This window comes from Scomber japonicus, chromosome 16, assembly GCF_027409825.1.
Source record: "Scomber japonicus isolate fScoJap1 chromosome 16, fScoJap1.pri, whole genome shotgun sequence".
Taxonomy (NCBI): Eukaryota; Metazoa; Chordata; class Actinopteri; order Scombriformes; family Scombridae; genus Scomber; species Scomber japonicus.
The window spans coordinates 9017379-9036252 of record NC_070593.1 but is presented as its reverse complement, the minus strand read 5'-3'; the positions used below and the strand labels follow the sequence as shown (position 1 = coordinate 9036252).

At 37.9% G+C, this 18874-nt stretch overlaps 1 protein-coding gene across 1 annotated transcript; it reads right to left on the bottom strand.

Annotated features, from left to right (window-relative positions):
- Positions 1–5101: 5101 nt before the first annotated feature.
- On the bottom strand, positions 5102–18031 carry smc6 (structural maintenance of chromosomes 6). The gene is made up of 27 exons (XM_053336084.1): positions 17896–18031; positions 16565–16719; positions 16362–16473; positions 14747–14852; positions 14492–14628; positions 13499–13560; positions 13317–13397; positions 13094–13195; positions 12458–12577; positions 12210–12305; positions 11964–12110; positions 11756–11844; positions 11494–11664; positions 11218–11396; positions 10577–10778; positions 10367–10481; positions 10085–10245; positions 9381–9516; positions 9181–9261; positions 8913–9083; positions 8473–8610; positions 8102–8247; positions 6961–7086; positions 6749–6854; positions 5990–6142; positions 5779–5876; positions 5102–5266 (listed from the first exon to the last, which is right to left on the bottom strand). The coding sequence occupies exons 2-27, from the start codon at positions 16703–16705 to the stop codon at positions 5179–5181; spliced, it is 3264 nt and encodes a 1087-aa protein (XP_053192059.1). The 5' UTR covers positions 16706–16719; positions 17896–18031; the 3' UTR covers positions 5102–5178.
- Positions 18032–18874: the final 843 nt, after the last annotated feature.

Genomic DNA, 18874 nt, shown 5'->3' with positions numbered 1-18874 from the left:
GCCCCTCTCTGCTCGCTCCTCTCCCCGTCTGTATCCACACACTCTGGACAGCAGCACACGTTTTAATGTCTCATTAGGTTCTCTGCCATTTCCACAGGAAAAAAAAACAACAACAATGCTTGGACTATTTTTCAATGGACTCGCTTCTTGTGGTTGTATGCATGAGAATGTCAAATGCTGAATAATTTTGAATATAGCTATAAGATATCATACATTTCTATTTCAAAAACATGCCAGCGTGATTTGTGCACAGTAACCCTATACATTCTCATTCAACCTTAGCTTGTTTATCAGTGAAGCACTGCATTCAGTTATGTTCCTGCAATATTTAGGATCCCCAGTGTTCACTGCTGCAACTGTACGCTTTACATAATATTAACAAAACAATAATTCCTATGATAATTGTAACTGTCTCTACTATCCAGACTTGTAGAGCTCTTGGAGAATAGAGAGGCTCCTGTCTGTTCCAGATGTTTTCACACGATGGAACCAAGAAGAGTAGGTTCTTTGCATGCATATATTATGTGTCAAAAAAAAATATAATCTCTTACCCTTTGCATCTTTAGGTGGTTATAATAGAGAAACCCTGCGAAATTCATTTAGTATTGTTGCATGGGATGTACAGTGTGTGACTCATCAGACTATTAGTTCACCTCCAGTAATGTGGGAGCATGCTTCTCTCCATTGATACATGTATATGTGTGACACTTGAGTTTTTGAAGGATATTTAGGTTGCAGTTGAGGGCTAATCTCCAAGGAAGAGCTTTCACATAAACACTGTATTATGTTTTTGCTTCTGGGATGAGCAGAAATATCTTTATAGAGCACCATGGCCATATGATTTTTGTTGTACTGCTACCGCTTCAATCAAGAGGGAAAGCCAAAATTCCAGCTGTTGTTAGGCACAGTACTCATGCATTATTCCCCAACCACGATACAAAAATTGGCTGCATTTTTCAGGCTGCTTAGTTGATTTAGACTTAAATAACTTCACACGGTACATATCAACATGTTTACAGAAATGAAGAGCACTGCAAAATGAGTACATTCTTGGCTTTTGGCCCTGATGCTGGGAGCTCACTCTCTGGGCCGGGGACCTTGTGAGAGGGGCTCCACTTCCAAAAACAGCAGAGGGGGGAAAGAAAAGAGTGAAAAAGCCTCATATATGTTTACTGGACACACTGCATTCCTACTTATAAAACTTTTTTGTAAGGAGAAACTTTTTATTGAAAGGTCTCATCTTCTAATTGTTTCCGTTTGCAGCAATCTTTAAAAGATGCAGGATCCTCAAGAGAGGTGCTTGATAAAGCTTTTGAAAGAGCGTTTCGGTGTGAGTCGGCAACTTGCTGATGATGCTGGTGGGTTAAAGCGTTTTTGGAAATTCTCTTTCAACAGTTTTGCTTCCCTATTTCTAGGCTATGCAAGCATGGACTGAGTGTCTGCTTGTAGTCCACTTACAGCAGTGGAGGTTGCAGAAGCTTTTCACTGTTCTGTCTATAGACCCACACATTATTATGTCTGTATTATTTATACATTTCAGTCCGGTCACCATGTCAGATTCTTTGTCTAGTAAATGTTTATATCAAATATGAAAAATCATAATACAAGTGACTGTATTCTTTTATACATGTGGCATGTGTTGCACCCAAAATGAATTCTGTAGTGATTAAAATGAATAAACCATCAACAGGCTTTTTAAAAAGACACAGTCTAGCAGGAGTAGTTAATGGAAACTGATTAATACTGCTTAAAGGATGGGGTCACATTTTTTCCGACACTTTCTTAAAACAACAGTCAAGTAACCATTGCTCGCTATAATTACTTTCACAGTGGGCACTTCCTCCTAATGCACTTTCAATTTAGGGTAAGGGACAAAAATCACAGTCCTCACTCTGTGCAAAAATATATTAAAAGGTTACAGTCGTTTTAGTACAAAATCATCATCATTCAAACGCTGCTTAACAGTGAAACACAAGAGGGAATTTTACACTAAACAAGCTCAAACTTTGGAAAACATTCACTTTATCTGACTAACTCATACTTCTGGAGCCTCATTTTAACTATATTTTTGCACATGATAAGAATTGTGGATTTTGTCACCCCATCACTTATACTGAAAGTACACTAGGTCGGCATCTTATAACCACCAGTATGAATAGGGAGGAACGATTACAGTCAACAAAACCTGTTGTCAACATTCATATGGACACTTAGATGTTGTTTTAAGATAGTAAAATGTGAACTTATCCTTCAAGCACATTGTTGAATGAAGTGTTGATCTGGGTGGATGAATGGATATATCGACCAGGATGCATGAAAACACCACTCAGTTTATTGCAACAATGGTAACAATTATTTACATTCATAACAGTTCATGGCTACTGGATGAGAACTGCAGAGCATTGTTGTAAGCATTTATCCCACAGAAGTCAAACATCATCACATATAATCAGTTAAAATATTAAATCTATCAGGCTCAGAAGACTCTGGTCTCACAGAGTCAAAGTCTTCCTCTGTGGTGTCAGACTCGAGGTAAACACACAGTTAAAAAAATAGTAATGCCATATGGTTCAGTTTCTCAGATGCGGATTAAGACTAGTCCTAGATTAAAGACAATATTCTGTGAAAAGTATCCATTGAGAAAGAAGTCTTAATCCCTGTCCTGTAAATTGGCCCTGTAAGTATTAATGCATAATGTATGAATCATTAACCATATTATCAACTGCAAGCATCAAGACAGAGTTTTCACATCATTTTGGCATTTTGTACATTACAGCTATAAAATTAAAAAAAAAAAAAGAGAGAGAACAGCTGTGAAACATATGTACAATATTTTTTTAAAAACACATAAAAGTTATAATGACACACCAGACGTTGGCCATATATCTTAAAGTTGTAAATTCTGTGACTTTTGACATACAAACATCTACCTTCTGTGTTGTTTTTAACATCTACTCTGTTCACCGTCATTAGTTCTTTCAACTAATAACTTTAAAATTAGTTTTATCACCTCGAAGAGATTTGTTTTCTTTCTGAAGGATGCTGCAGAGGCTGATAATGAAGGAAATCAGTGACTTTTAGTGGCTAAATCAGTTCAGGTATTTGGAAGCTCAACATGTTTAATTTCCTGTGAATAAATGTTCTGAATCAGAGGTTTTCAAAGTGGGAGGCGGGGCTCTCCTCTGAATACACGCTGCTAATAGGAGGCACTGGTGTTGCTAGTGAGATCAGTAACTAACCCTTAAAAACATAATGAAATATCACCTTGATAAGGTAATGTACATCTGTATGCTGGTAACATATTAATACTATCACATAGGCATGGGATGATAACCATGTTCAAGGTATACAGCGATTTGAAAAAGCCACGATAACCGAAACCGCCAAATTTGCTGTCATACCGTTCCTAAGGTATGAGCTGTTTTTTGTCTAGTCAAAGACAGAAAGTGCAGGTCAGAAATCCCTCAGGTGGTGCAGCTGCAGCGTAGAGTATCACGACCCCTCACACTGTCATTACAGTGTATATTCAGGTTAAATTAACATGTCTGTCTTTATTTTTCCTCCTTTTAGGAACATTTTAGAGCTGTAATCGCACTACTGCAATACCGTGAAACCATGATATTTTTTCTTATGGTTATCATACCGCCAGAATCTCATACCGGCCCATGCCTGCTGTCACATCACATTAACAAACACATACAGTAATACTAAAATATACAGTACATGGCATACATATGATCATTATTCTCAACCCCCCTTTCTTTCTTTTTTGGGCGGCTGTAACCAGTAACATTATTTGACTCTTTTCTACTGGTATAGACAGAACTATTATATGTGTGTAATCTTGTCTGAACTTTAAATCAGTTTATCTCTCTACAGTACAACTCTCTCTCTCTCTCTCCCTTTGACACCGAGAGTATCGTACAGCTTGAGCTCCTGTGACTCAAAAATGTATTCTCAGTTTATTTTTGTGTTCAACAGGTGTTTAGTTTTACAGTCTGTGAACTGGTCGTGTCTAGATGGTAACTTAAGATTTGCATGTTGTTCGTCATAGTAAAAAATGAATATGTTTGGTGTAGGCACAAAAAACCCACTTGGTTAGGGTTCAGGAAAAATCATGGTTTAGGTTAAAATGGTCGCTCTGTATCATGATATCATTCACGAATCTAGGGTTACCATCTTGACCAGAGCAGCTTCACTCACAGATGGTTCATATTATTAACGACACTTCCTGACAGTCGGTAGTCCACTCAATTTATGTCAATGTTTACAGTTGCCTGCGGACTAGCGGTATCCGCTTGGTTTAGGCATGAGCAGTGAGATAGTTTTAGGTTAGCAGTCAGTGTGTGTGTGTCATGTAACATGGGTTAGGGTTACACTGACAACATCTTGGTTTGGGGGGCGAGGGGGTCGAGTAGTAAAGTGGGTGTGTCGGGGGCAGGTGTGCAAGTTATTAAGGAGGAGATTAATGATTATAGACCAATTTCTATCATTTGCACTACATTCAAAATATTTGAGAAGTTCATTTTTAATCTATTATCAAAGTAAATTAATGATATCAATATTGTATCTCTATTTCAGTCCAGTTAGGTTTTTCTTACCAGTGATGTAATTTCATCTTTCGACAGAGGTCAATTTACAGGTGTGATTTTAATTGATTTAACCATTAATTTTGATTTGGGTGACTATTATCTTCTTCTTGATAAACTTCATGCTGGTTGGTGTTTCTCAGCAGGCATTATTTTTGGTTGAATTCTTACCCTCATAACTATAGCCAGTGTGTTTCTTTTCATCACAATTAAACCACACCACACGGATCTATTTTAGGACCTTTAAAAATGAGATGCTGCAATTTGGTATAAAAACACCCGAACAGTCCAAATAAGTTTCAGCTGATAACAGTGCTATTAAGAGACATTGTGTTCCTGGTGACTAACAAACCATTTAGACTGAAAAAAGTAAAAAAAACCTGTATGATAGCAACATATCAATATCATTACACAAGCATTATTTCTGTCTCATAATACTGTCACAAACTTATTGGCTGCCAACAAACTGACATTAACAAGCATTAATTCACACACACACACACACACACACACATACAATAATATTAAAATATACAGTAACTGTGCACATAAACATCACCTCTTTAGGTTTCTTTCACTGGAGATCACTTTAAACATCTTCATCTCCTGTCTGACTCCGGACTCTTTCTGGATCCTGAAGCTGATGGATTTTGATAAGACTGGTTTTGGGAAGATGACTGAAAGACACAAAAACCCAAAGTAACATTCAATCAGTCGTTGAACATTAAAGACACATTTTTAAAAAAAAGAGAAGATAGAAAATAAACAACAAAAAGAAAAGAGAATAAAAGAAGAATACAGCTGCTGCAGAATGGCACTAATAACTAAAAATATGTTTTGTAAATAAAAATAAAATTTAAGTATTTATCAAATTTTCTTTTACATCATGGAATTTAAAACTATTAGTGAAGGACAAAACACACAAATTTAATTATCTATAATGACAAGAAGATTCAAAAGCCCTTTTGCATTTTTATTCAAATGCAAAGGTAATTAATAACTTCATACATTTATTTACAAATGAATTAATTACTTTTTAAATTAGTTGAATAATGCATTATAATTAAAAGCTAAAAACTATTTGTAATCAATGTGATGGCACATTACATCCTCGATGCCCGAAGCAAAGATGTAAAGGTTAAAGAAACGTGTGGAGAGAGCAGCGTGTAAACACTGAGGTGAGCGTCACCTTGTGGTCAGGGGCGTGATGAAGACAAACTGTCGAAGGTGCTGCCGCTCTGACAGCTCCAGGAGCAGATCCAGAGAGATTCTCCGGCTGTGCATGTCCTACGCAGAAAATTGACTCATTAACGAAAGCAAACCAAAGTCACGGTTGAGCGAAGCAACAAATTATGCGTGTTCCAGATGAAACTGCGTGTCTGATGTCTTTGTGCACTCACCATGTAGACGTCGAACTCATCGAGGCATCTGAAGGGTGACTCTGTGATCTCCCACAGGGAGAGCATGAAGCAAACAGTGGAGAAGGAGCGCTCGCCACCAGAGAGGGACCTCATGTCACTCACGTCATCATCCTCTCTGCCAGGAGGATTTACCTTTACGTGTGCCAGAAGAGGATTGAGTATTACTTGTATTGAGTTTTTCTTTTCAATCAATAATCAATGGTCCAGTGTGTGTATTTAGTGGCATCAAACATGTTTTCATTAGTGTATAATCGCCTGAAAATAAGAATTGTAATTGTAATTGTAAGTTTTCATCTCCTCAGAATGAGCCCTTTGTATCTATGTTGGGAGCAGCTTCCATGGAGGCTGTCATGTTTCTACGGTAGCTAGCCCAGAAAGGACAAACCAAGCACTGCCTCTAGAGAGGGTGTTTTTTTTGTAAGTTTTACGGCTACCATACGTTCACCTACACACTTGGAAGGGGAGTGGGGGGGTGGGGGGGGGGGGGTTCAGTTGATCCGCAACGTCACTGCTTGATGCCACTACATCCTAAACACTGGACCTTTAAGATCATCACCGTCCAGTGCTTTCACCAATCTTTTACATTCAGTATGATGTAATGTGGTATAACTGTGCTCAGTAATTCTTTCTATTATGATTTCTCCTAACAACAAAACACAATGATCATGCTACACGAGAGAAATGCTGCAAAACAAACCTTCAATGCATTTCATAAATATAACTGATAAACAGACGTACTGAGATTGTGAGTGTTTCATTGTTGTGATCAAAAATCATTGAGCCGCAGCAGTTCATCTTTATCAGGAAGTTATTGAAGTACAACTTGCATCTGACAGAGAGAGACCTTTAGGAGGAAGAGGAAGAAAGCGTCAGACAAAAGCAGCACTTGTCTAAACACTGTTATCGTGTGTTTATGATTCGTTCTTCAATCTCACTCGACTGTTATTTACCTACGCATTATTTTGTATCTGTTCTGCCTGTCTGACATGATGTTATCGAGTCGATCGATGAATCTCCGCAGGTCTCTCACTTGGTTGGTCTTCTCTCTGTAGAGAGCCAGTGCCTCTGCGTACTCCCTAATGAGGGCAGAGGGAAGAAATTGGCACAGCTTAAATGTTTCTGATTCCTGCCTTCAGTGTGCACATGTAAAACGAGGACAGAGGATGATTTAGTGATGGCCAAAGGGCAGATCGGATGGAGGTATCTTTTAAAAATATCAGTAATCTCATTGGATGAGTTGAACCGCACTGGCAAGAAACACCAACTGACTAGTGAAGCTGAAATACAGTGAAATGAGAGAGAAGGACACTTAGTTCAATAAAGTAGAACTGCAGCTTATGTGTCAATATATTTGTCATAAATTATTGATCAATTACTTTTAGAGAAATAATAATGTAGTCTTTGGAATGATAGTGATAGAAAATAGAGAACAATGTCCATTACAAGTTCTGAGAGCTTGAGGTGCAATGTTTAGTTTATGCTTGATTAACCAATTTCAACAATTATTGAAATTGTTGCTTATCATTTTTCTGTAGATTAATTGACTAATTGTTTCTAATTGCTCCAGGAAGAAGCAGTTATTTAAAGATTACCTCCAGCTGTGTTTTAAGATATTGAATACAATCCTCTGCTAGCAGTAATGAATTGTTTTTTGAAAGGGAAAAAGTTCAATTACCACTAAAAATCCTTAAAATGACTCCTCCTCTTCTTCTTTTTCCTTCACTGAAAAATCTATGCATGTTCATTTCAAAAGTTAAACTGCTAGATAAAAGATGTCTCCTACGTTACTGAAAAGTCCAGTCCAGCTCAGTGTGTGTGCCATGGAGGCTTCATGTTTCCATATCACACTTATAATAAAATGTATACTGAACCACGATTGGCTCCAAACTAGTTGTCATGTGACCATAAGCCCAACCCCCTAAAGATGAACATGAAAACCTTCAAGTGTCAAACTCTGCATAAACATCATTCTGCACAATGAAGCCCAAACATCCAACTGAAGGAACAAGAAGAAAAACACATTTTGAAACGGAGGAAGACTTTTAAGTTTATACTTTCTCTACATATTTTGGAAAGCTTATGACTTCTCACCTGACCACCTGCTCCTGCTCACCGTAGCAGCTCTCGTATATTTTCAGCCTCTTCTTCAGCCGAGAGATTTCTGCGTCGATCCTCTTGGTGCTGCTGGTCACCTGCTGCCGTTCGGGGCTGATCTTAGTAGCTTTGGCCACATATTCCTGTCGTCACATGAAGTCTGATGAGAGGCTGGGAATTTTGCTTGAGACAGGTACAGTAGTTTTGGAGGCAGTGAATCTCCTCTTTGGTTGAGTTTACTTACTGCTGATCTGGATAGCTTAGTGTAGCTTAAGTGCTACAGCTGGTCTTAATCTATGTTATATCTCTAAAAATAAATCCCTGAGGTAAATGTAGTAGAGAAAATTTACAGCTCATATTATTGTTACCTGTAACTCTTCTTCTTTTTGGGAAAGTTCATTTTTCATAGCTTGGATGTTTCCTTCATGAATCCTCAGATTGTGTTCGAAGAGCTTAAGGGTTCGTTCATGTCTTTCACACTCTGCCTCCAGTCTCAGCTGGTCGTCCTTTGAGCCAACAAACAATGATAATCAGTATCACTATTGACACTTCTGGTGGAAAGAGTGACGTTAAAATACATCTTCACAACACCAGAGAGGATTATTCAAGAGATAACTAATGTCAGTTTATAAAGCTTTACATGGAAACAATTCACATATCAAAAGGTGTTTAAAAGCAGAGGACAGAACCGTTGTGTGAAAACCACAGAAACCTGCGAGCAGCAGCGGTGAAATGTTGTTCAGTTTTTTTGGTTTCTGAAACTATTTTTAAACTCTGAACAAAGTGACAAAAGAATGCTGTGCTGTACCTTCAATGGCTCCATATCCTCAGAGAGCTGACCAATCCTTTCTCTAACAGACGAATATTTGGAGTCTGTGTCTTCTGACATTTTTCGATGCTTGTCAAATTCTGTCTTGGCCTCATGAACAGATTGCTTTTCCGCCTCGATTTTCTGTTGGTTCTCTGCAGCGACTTCTTCCTGCAACGTTTGAAGATTTGAAAACATCACACCTTCAAAATCGACGGTGGGATTTATTTCTGTTTTGAAAGAGAACAAATAAAAAGTACATAATCACCAAAGAGCTGATGTCATCAATTTGCTCGTCTCTGAAAATCTCCAGCTCAGTTATTGCTGCTTTAACTTGATTCATAGCTGCCTGCATTGAAAACATAAAGAAAGCAAATTCATCAGACAAATATGTAGGAGTACCTCCTTTTCCTTTACTCTTAAGTTGGACCATGTTCTTCACACTTTGAAAGAGCATGGTCCACTAACCAGTGTTGCCTTCAGGGTCATGATGGTGCTGTTCAGTCCGTTCTCCATGCTCAGGATGTCTTCAGTCACAGAGGTCACCTGGAGCTGAAACTTGGACAGCTGAGCCCGGTGATTCTCCAGGTCTGACTCCAACATGCTGTGACAGGTAGGATCGATTTTTTATCTCAAATCAAAACTTCACTCAGGTGTGAATTTAACCATGAAAAAACCTATGACACTGAAAATAAAGTTTCCAAAAAAACTAATGTTAGATCACTTTTGGAAACTGCTTTTTACTAGATCCTGTTTAATGCCATGAAAAGAAGAATCTATATTAATAACCCATTTAAATTGCTTTTTAAATTCCCTAGTATATATATTTTGACTAGCCTTTTGTTGGTAATCCTATAATGACAATGAAATGAAGAAAACACAAAATCCTTCACCACTCAAAAGAAAGCAATAGATGACAAAGTACAAGATACCCAGTTGTTATTTCCATTTGACATAAAGAAAGGTATAGCAGCAAAAATGTGATACTTAAGGATTGAGTATTTCACTCAGTTTAAGTACCAAATGGCATCATTGAAGCATGGAAACAGACAAATACAGACTACTGTATACAAGATAATGTTGGTAATGTCATTGGTCTCTTTCTGCTGCAATCTGTCCTGTGTTCACAGCTGATATTTATGGCAGATTCATCGATGTGGAAGCTCATCTACCTTATTTCAGTCTCGAGATCCCCACCAAGAAATTTTGCTATGTTGAAGTCAGAGGTGTAGTAACGGTTTGGGTACACCTGATCTCCCTCGGCAGTGAAGGCCTCACGGCAGTTTTTAGGCGGCCAGCCATGCTGCATGACCTTCCTCGCTTTTTCTTTCTCCTGCACAAACACAAAGAAGAGGTTAGATTGACTGGGAGCGAAATGAAAAATAACTATGATGTCAGTCCTGCAACAATCATACCTGAAAAAAAACAACAACATGTTTTTGTGAGATACTAACTTTAATTATCAGAATCGACTCTATCCCTCTCATATCAATGAGGCAGTTGATGATGATTGGGCTCGTTGAGCTGATTATGTCCAGCAGACCTGGATACTCTGGATGACATGCCTTCCTACAAACAGCAAAGCAGAAAAACTAAATGTAACTTCAAAATGTTTCAAAAATGTGGCTCAAAAAAAGTCAACAAACCCCAAAGCTGCTGCTGACCTTCCATGAATGTTGTACATTTTTTCAGAGAAAGGACTGACGATGATCTGCGGCCTGTTGCCCCTCGGATAATATCGAGACATGAGCTCCTGAAGGACCGCCTCGTCCTTGTAGTTGTCACAGCAGAAAGCCTTCATGAAGCTCCGCAGACAGCACTCCACAGCTACAGCTAACGTGGGATCCTTCAAATTGATGCACGCCCCTGAGAGCAAACACAGACAGTCAGCTGAAATATGAATGTTCTGCTTCTCTGAAAGTCTATTAGTTTAAATTGGATTCCCAACATTTGTTTAAAACAAAAGACAAAATAATCATTTAATGCATTCAAAGTCAAAAACAACAAAATTATTGTGCATTGCAGATGTTAAAGTATAGTCAGGTCATTTAATTCCTCTGCTGATTAAATGACAGCTTTACAGATGATAAATGGACATTTTGGGAAATACATTATTTGCATTCTTGCTGAGACTTAGATGGGAAGATCAATACCACTCTCTAAAACGAGAATGGTATTGATCTTCTCATCTAACTCTTGACAGGGAAGCAAATTGTGTATTTCCCATCATTGCACTCTTCTATTAAGTACCACCATATCTCTTCTGTAAGGCCGAAGTCAGCAAAACACAAAAACATAAAGTCACCTATTGGACCAACAGGTCTCTTCACAAAGCGTCCTGTGGCGTGAGCCTCAGCGATAGCGCCCAACAGGTCGGGCACAAGATCTCCGAATCTTTTCAGTTTGTTTGATCGACTGGCGAGGAGCTGGTTCTTCCTCTTCAGTTTGGACTCGTAGGAAGCCTGGACAGTCTTTTCTTCCAGTCTAGTCAACATGAACGGAGCTTAATGACGAAACTGGGCTCTAACTCACTTTCTCCTTGACAGGATATTTATAAGAAAGAAAATATAACTGCTCATACCTCAGCTTGTCACGTTCCTCCCTTCCTTTGAAAAGAGCCTCATGGTTGTTCTTGATCTCAACATTCAGCTGTGAGCACTTATTGTCGAGCTCTGCAAGCTGCTCTTTGAGATGGGATAAGGTCCTCTGCTGTTTCATATATTGCGTCTCTCCTTCGCTGTTCAGGCTCCCACTGAAATACAAATATTGGAGGATATAAATGTTCATCGTGCATTTATATGACTTTCTTTAGGGTTTCTCTTTTTACATTGCTTCTCTCCCACCTTGTTTTTGCCTTGTTAACTTTCTCCCGGAGAAGATTTTGCTCCTGCTCTGACTGTTTGAGTTTGTTCAGAGCCCGAAAGTAAACGAGCTACGGAAGAAGATATGTCACTATAACCCATACAACTCATATGCACTTAAGATGTCAAGAAATGTGAAGAAATAAAAACCCGGCTTGTCATATTTTACGATGGGTACATTTTGTAGTACCTCCTGTTCCTTGTGAGCTTTCCTGATGACCTTCACTTGCTCTTTCAACTTGAGATTGTCTCCAAACAGTGATTCTTGTTCCTCTCTTAGACTGTTTATGGTGTTTCTGATGCACTGAAGTGTTTTCTCTACTTGTAAGAACTTAGTCTGTGTGGAAGATAAGAGAAAGAATGAGTGTACCATCGCAGGCAACGCCCAAAATAAATGATTTGCACATTAAATCCTGTTTTTTTTTCTATTACTCACCTGACAGAGCTGAAAGTTGTATTGATGTTTGTAATTAGTCTCTTCCTTTTCAATGTCCTCCTTCAACTGTTGTACAAACTGCTCCTTCTCTCTGACCTGACAGTGATTAAAAGAAGACCTTGGTCGTGTTCAAGTGCGAGATGCAACTGACTGCAAATTATAAGCTCAAGGTAAATCTCTTTCTGCTTTTTCCTCCCCTTTTCTTAAAGAAGGCTTACTAAAATGTACCATATCTAACCAAATCTTACCAAACACCATGCCATTGCTTTCTTCAGATTCTCCAAAACCTCCTTCATCTCACTGATGGATGACAAATTTTCATATCGTTCTTTCCTCTGCAGAAACTCTTGCTTCAGGTCCTTCAGACACTGAACAAAAAAATGATAGTGATATTTGAATCAAGCTGAATCCATAAACATATCAGTACTAAGAGAATAACACATGATTAAGTGGATACTATACAATGAGAACATACTAACATTAGAGCTGCAACTAATGACTCTTTTCATTATTGATCAATATTCTGAATATTTTCTCGAGTGAATAATTTTCTCATTATAATTTTCCAATTTTCAAGGTGACGTCCTCTAATATCATGTTTTGGTCCAACCCAAAGATTTTCCGGTTACGGTCATGTTTGACAGAGAAAAGCATTAAATCATCACATTTGAGGAGCAGATTAAAAAACTGATGAATTGATTATCAAAATAGTTGCTGATTAATTTGGTTGATCAAGTATTATTAGATGAATCGAACATTTAATTAGATTTTCTTGTTTGCTTACATCAATAATTTGCCAGTAAATTTAGACGTGCAGGATACAGATATGATATGGAAATACTTGAGGAGATAAATCAATAGTAAGAGGTTTGTGCATTAAATACCTCCTCTTGTCTCTCCACCTGCTGTCGTGTGACTGTTTTAGTGTGTTTGATGTGGATGTAATCCCTCTTCATCTGTTCCAGCAGAGTTGCTTTCATGAAGAACTGCAAATTAGATAAGCAGCAAAGAGGCAAGAAACCAAAACATTCAATTAAAAAATGACATTAGTTTCTTTCAGTAGAGGTGGTATCTTAACTTTCCGTGCTCACAGTGAACACAGTGTACCTTATACTTGTCTGTTTCACTTTTTGAATGCAAGAACTGTTTACTCATTTCCTGGTTGAGAATGGACACCGGGTTATCCAGCTTTAATTAAAAAACAGCAGAAAAGATTATTAGTGCATCCACTGGAAGTAAAAAGGCTGCAGAACATAAAGATCTACTTTTACTAGCTTGACAGTAAGTACCTGGATATTGAAGTGGTCCAAAATGGCCGTCAGTTCCTCCTTCTTGTTTGAGATGAGTTGTCCTAAAATACAAGTTAGAAATAATGAACTTCATATCTCAAAATCATAATACTCTTGGATCATTGGATTGGTTAATAGGGCTGGGTATTGGGTACAAAAAATACAATAAATGATGTTACTAGTACCGTTAAAGTGACACCAATACAAACAGTTCGTATTTCATCTGAAACCTTTTTCTATTTCATTTGATACACATCATGTGAATAGAAGCATTCAGTTGGAACAAATGCCACCACTCCTCCCAATGCAAATATTTTTTATACAAATACACTTTAAAGGGTGTTCACATTATCAAAAAATGTTGTGGCATCTTGGCACATTGAAACTGTTGACTCCCGCATACACAACAGGTTCGACTTCACCACCATACACATTACCAGTTGCAGCTGCTGTGGCAGTTAGCCAATCCCCCATCGCAGCGAGCGCTTCCAGTGTTGGCAGGGAGCAAAAAGATCTAAATCTAGGTACAGAAATGATTGAACACAGGTATCATTTGACTAGAGAAGTTTCAGTACTACTAGGTATGGAGTTGTTTTGGTAGTTACTTTAAAAGTATCAGGTTACGATACCCAGCCCTACATTTCTTAGACTGTCATGTTATCTTGTTGCTCAACTATAGGAGCAAACTTTTATTTAACATAACATAATCTAGTGACATTTACAACATATGGAAAACACCAGTCCTGCTGTGAATGTAAATATTAGACACTGATGGCACGATGTGAAACGGCTCCATGCATATAAAATGTACACATGTGAGTTTATAGAGGGAAATTCCTAACCAAGAGTAAAGAATGTATACAGCTTAGGCAGAGAGTTTAATTAAAGTACTTTGTCTTCACTCCCCAAGTGTGTCTAATGTATCTGCAACTCAGGGACAGTTGGGACAAACTCACCCTGGCATGAAGAATATTTGTAATTCAGCAAAGTCACCTGATTTGCTCTTCAGCCTGCAGGTCCGACATCCATCAACTGAGATGCGATGCTCGATGGAGATGCAGTCACCGAAGATTTCTCTTTTATAAGCATCTGCTCCTCTGTTCCTCAGCTTCACTGTTATATCTGCAGTACTAAAGAGAAAACTTTATTGTAATGGCATATGAGTAGAAATACCTCGCTGATGAAGAAAATTAAAGCATTGATTTGTCATCGAGGACTGGGTTTGATTGATTATGAGCTCTCACTTACTTTTCACCGGACTTCACAAAATCCTTCAGTGACACTCCTCTGTTTGTGATAGTGGCCTTTCCACCGAGGCCCACGATCAAAGCAGTCAGGATGGCACTTTTTCCACCTGAGAATTAAATTTGAAACAACATCGACGAGGGATTAAATCACTGCATGGAGAACATATCCCAGTAAGCCTGCACGGAGAACTAAAGTCTGTATGTAAATAAACACAAATCCATGACCTGCAGATATACATTAGGATGTCTCGCTTTGAATAAACAAATTCTAAGTCAACTAAGAGTGGTGTAACTTCTTTCAGTAAATTATAAATTGCTATGATCAAAAACAATTAATTGTATTTTCTATTGTTATTTTCACTCTACAGATGAATTAAGTCACGAGAACACGTCTTTTGAAGTCCCCTTCCACTCAAAATTGTGTTTTGTCACCTCAACTAGAAGGCAGTTTGTTTGTTTTTTAACATGATTTATCTCCGAAAAAGGGACAAATTATATCTCTGTGTTCACCTTCTGAGTTTAAGACGTGCATGCAACTACAGTAGTTTGGAAGCCAATCTTGGTCCAATATGTAACCTACTCAAATGTGACATGGAAACATCTTAAGTTCAGCAACTACTTAATAATAACACTATCACACTATCAGACATAAATTACTGCAAGCAGATTATTATTATGTGTGAAGTCTTGTTTGGACAAAAGTCACTCTTATTATCAAGAAATCACTAATGACCACAAACTCATTCCCAATAAACATATTATATAACAAAACTAGAGCCTGACAGTATTGGTGTATGTGCTGTCCGATATGGGCCAATATTTTCTTTTTTAAGTTATATAAGCAGCATTTTCTGTATCTTTGATCATTTTTCTTAATTCAAGTTTAATATATATGTATGTGTGTGTTTTTAATGTGTTTTATTTATTTATACTTATCTTTAATTATTAAATTCCCAGAGAAGTTTACTGTTTCAGTGCACTGATGTCATTTTATACAATAAAGTTTATTGTTGAACTGTAAAATATCAAGTGTTTAATAACCCTATTTGAGGCATCAATGCAGAAAATGAGTGTTACTTATGTATATATATATATTTTGTATAACATTATTGGCTTTAAAGGCCAGTATCAGTCAGGCCCAAGAACAAAACAATCACTAAAAAAGTCAATGTCTCATTTAGACAAATATCGAATTAATAGAATAATCTCCAAACAATATACTGAGGAGATAACCCTAATTCAGGATGGCTACACTAACAATCTTAGTTTATAAATGACACCTCTGGAGCGCCTTGATAGCAGAGTGGTTAACACGCATGCAATTTAATGGCAGCGCCTCTGGTTTGTTTCCAGTAAGGGACCTTTGCTGCAGGTCACTCTCTCACCCGGGCTTCCTGTCAGTCTTTATGCCATCTACCCTCAAAAAAGGCACCTCTGATATTAATTAATTGTTTGACATACAGAAATAGATTATCGAGTTGCCTCTTTTGGTTTTTTATAGGGAATAGATGCTGCTTAAATGGATTTGCTTGTCACCCTGGATGGGTTGTGATATGTTAAACACACGAGTCAAAGTCAACAGAAAATCACGTGAAATTTAGAAATCTGGTTCTTACTTCCATTGTTGCCAACGATGAAGTTCACATTGGGCCCAAACTGGAACGGACCGAGCAAATAGTGACACATGAAATTCTTCAGAGTGATGCTTTCAATGAGGCCAATGTCTCCCTGGAAATACATGCAGCAGATATTTTACATCTTTTAATGAGTTTCTGAGGAGTAAAGACTAATAATTTATGCTTTTAGGGAAATGACTCACCGTGGCAGACAGAGAGAGTTTGTTGGAAGATGGTCCCTGATGGTTTCTATCATCTGGTACATCTTCCAGACCCACAGCTGTCACTCTGCGGCTCTTGACAGTTGTCGCGTCACTGATCACTTTGCCTTTCCTCTTACTCATTGTGAAACAAGTCACTGAAAATAGAAAATAGAACGAACAGGAAGGTAAAAATGACACCGAACAGCAACATCAGAAATCATGCACAATTTCCAACTGTTGGCATTTATTTTCTATAAAAAAAGTCCTTCCTCCAAAACAACCCAACGAGCAAACCCCATTTTCTATTTATAATGACATAAAATAGAATAAAAAGGTTTCAAATTTGACAGACTAGTGAAATTAGATGAACTAATGAATATTTGGCCTTCATTCGGGAGGGCTTTAATTGTTCCTCAAATTAGTTGGATGATTATTTTTCTGTCGACTCATCTAATCATGAACTTTCAGCTGTACTAAGACTTTCTTAAGGCAATTTTGACAGGCTTTGCATCAGTCTAAAGGCAAGTTTTTTTGGGGGAGGGGGGGGGCAATGAAGAATTAACACACTTTTCTTTTGCAAGAATAGCTTTTATTTATGCTCACTGCTCCGTGCTGTCAAAGTATATTTTACTAGTTCCTTTTTTTGAGCAATACTTTTGAGATGCAGTCTGGGCTGTGTCTACTATTTTGAGAGACGTAGAAAGGTGACGTCAGAGCTACTGCAGGCCAGGGTAATATGTTAAGATACTGAATAGCTATAAATAATGCAATTACCAAACAAAAAAAAAGTATCCTAAAAAGTGAATGTGTGAAAACAAAAAAAGAGAGAACCTTTTGACTTCGAGCCAGGAAGTCACAGGCAGAAACCGGCAGGCTCAGCAGCAACAGGTGTTATTATGCAACACAGCTCTGCAGATAAAACATTTACTCCAGATTTTGAGTTTTCAAATGATTTCTAACTGATTCACACTAACATTAAGATTTATTAGGGATAAATACACCTATTTCAGAAAACTTTGTATATGTTGGAGGATATGGAACATGAAGGCTGCAGCTCTGAATGACTCTAAGTGAGACAATTAGTCTAAATGATAAATATCCCAAGCACATTGTGGGATATCTATCATTTAAAGTGACCTAAACATGCTGTGTTTTGACCTAACTCTGCAAAGATGTTTAGCAAACCCTCAGATCAGTGAGCAAATGCTTTTCAAGACAACACAATAAAGTCCAGAGCTACAGCACTCCTACAGCAACAAGTAAATACACTCTTTTAGCTTTTAAGGATCACAAAAATGATAAAAGCTTATTATATTATAGACTTCTCCTACCATTGTGCGATTGCCTGCGTGTGCAGCCTGCAAAAATAACATGGTCAAATAGGCAGCACCGTTTTTTTTTGTGTGTGTGACTTCCTGGTCGGAGTGTTGTGAAGTGAACTGCAGCTATGACAGTTTTATGATGTGACTTTACACTCAAACGCGGAACAGAGGACGCACTGTGTAATTGGCCCACCCCCCCACATGCGTTTGCCTAATATACAATGCTATGAATGCATTTAATAAATCAGTCATTGTGCAGCTCATAAAAGGCCTCCCATCGTCTAATATTTGCAGTCTTGAACCATTTTTCAAACTCTTATTCAATATGTTTGATCTCCTGCATGTAGGTAGACTTTATATTAAAACGCCCAAAAGGAAGACGAGCAATCAATAAGCATTAATTACACGTGTGTGTGTATGTGTAGCCGCCCCCAACTCCTACCATTCAACTACAACATGTGTCGTCTGCTTCAAACACGGTAAGAAAACACAAAGCCACTCGTGTTTTAAAATATAATCTAATCTGCAAATGTTCACAAATTTAAAGATACTTGGATAGGGACACATTTTTTTCAGGTCTGGTTTGAAATAACAGGTGCAAACATGAACATTTTAAGAGGTCTTCCTGGCTGTGTAATCTTTCCTCCTCTTCATACTGGCTATTTAAAGACACCCCCCCTTGCAAATGTGCTTTCAGTGTAAGTGATGGGAGCCAAAATCAAGTATTTAAAAAGTGTACCTGAAGCTTATATGAGGCTTCAGAAGTCTGAGTTAGTTATATCAAGTGGATATCTGCCACATTTACAGTCTTTTAGCATCCATTTCCCTCTTTGTGTTTCCTCAGTCCATGATTCACTGTTGAGCTGTGGTGAGTAACAAAGAGGAACATTTTGGCACTAAAAAACTGTAATGTTGGAAGCTACTTGATTTGACTCATTTGGACGGCTGAAGCTTTGTATTAGCCACAGATAAACTTTTAAATAGTTTT

Excerpts from the sequence above, each read along its gene's own strand:
- smc6 (XM_053336084.1), bottom strand. The coding sequence starts at position 16,705 with ATGAGTAAGAGGAAAGGCAAAGTGATCAGTGACGCGACAACTGTCAAG. Across the intron at positions 13,561-14,491 it reads CAGGCTGAAGAGCAAATCAG|GACAACTCATCTCAAACAAG; the intron begins GTGACTTTGCTG and ends CTTGTATTTTAG. Across the intron at positions 13,196-13,316 it reads GTGAAACAGACAAGTATAAG|TTCTTCATGAAAGCAACTCT; the intron begins GTACACTGTGTT and ends TCTAATTTGCAG.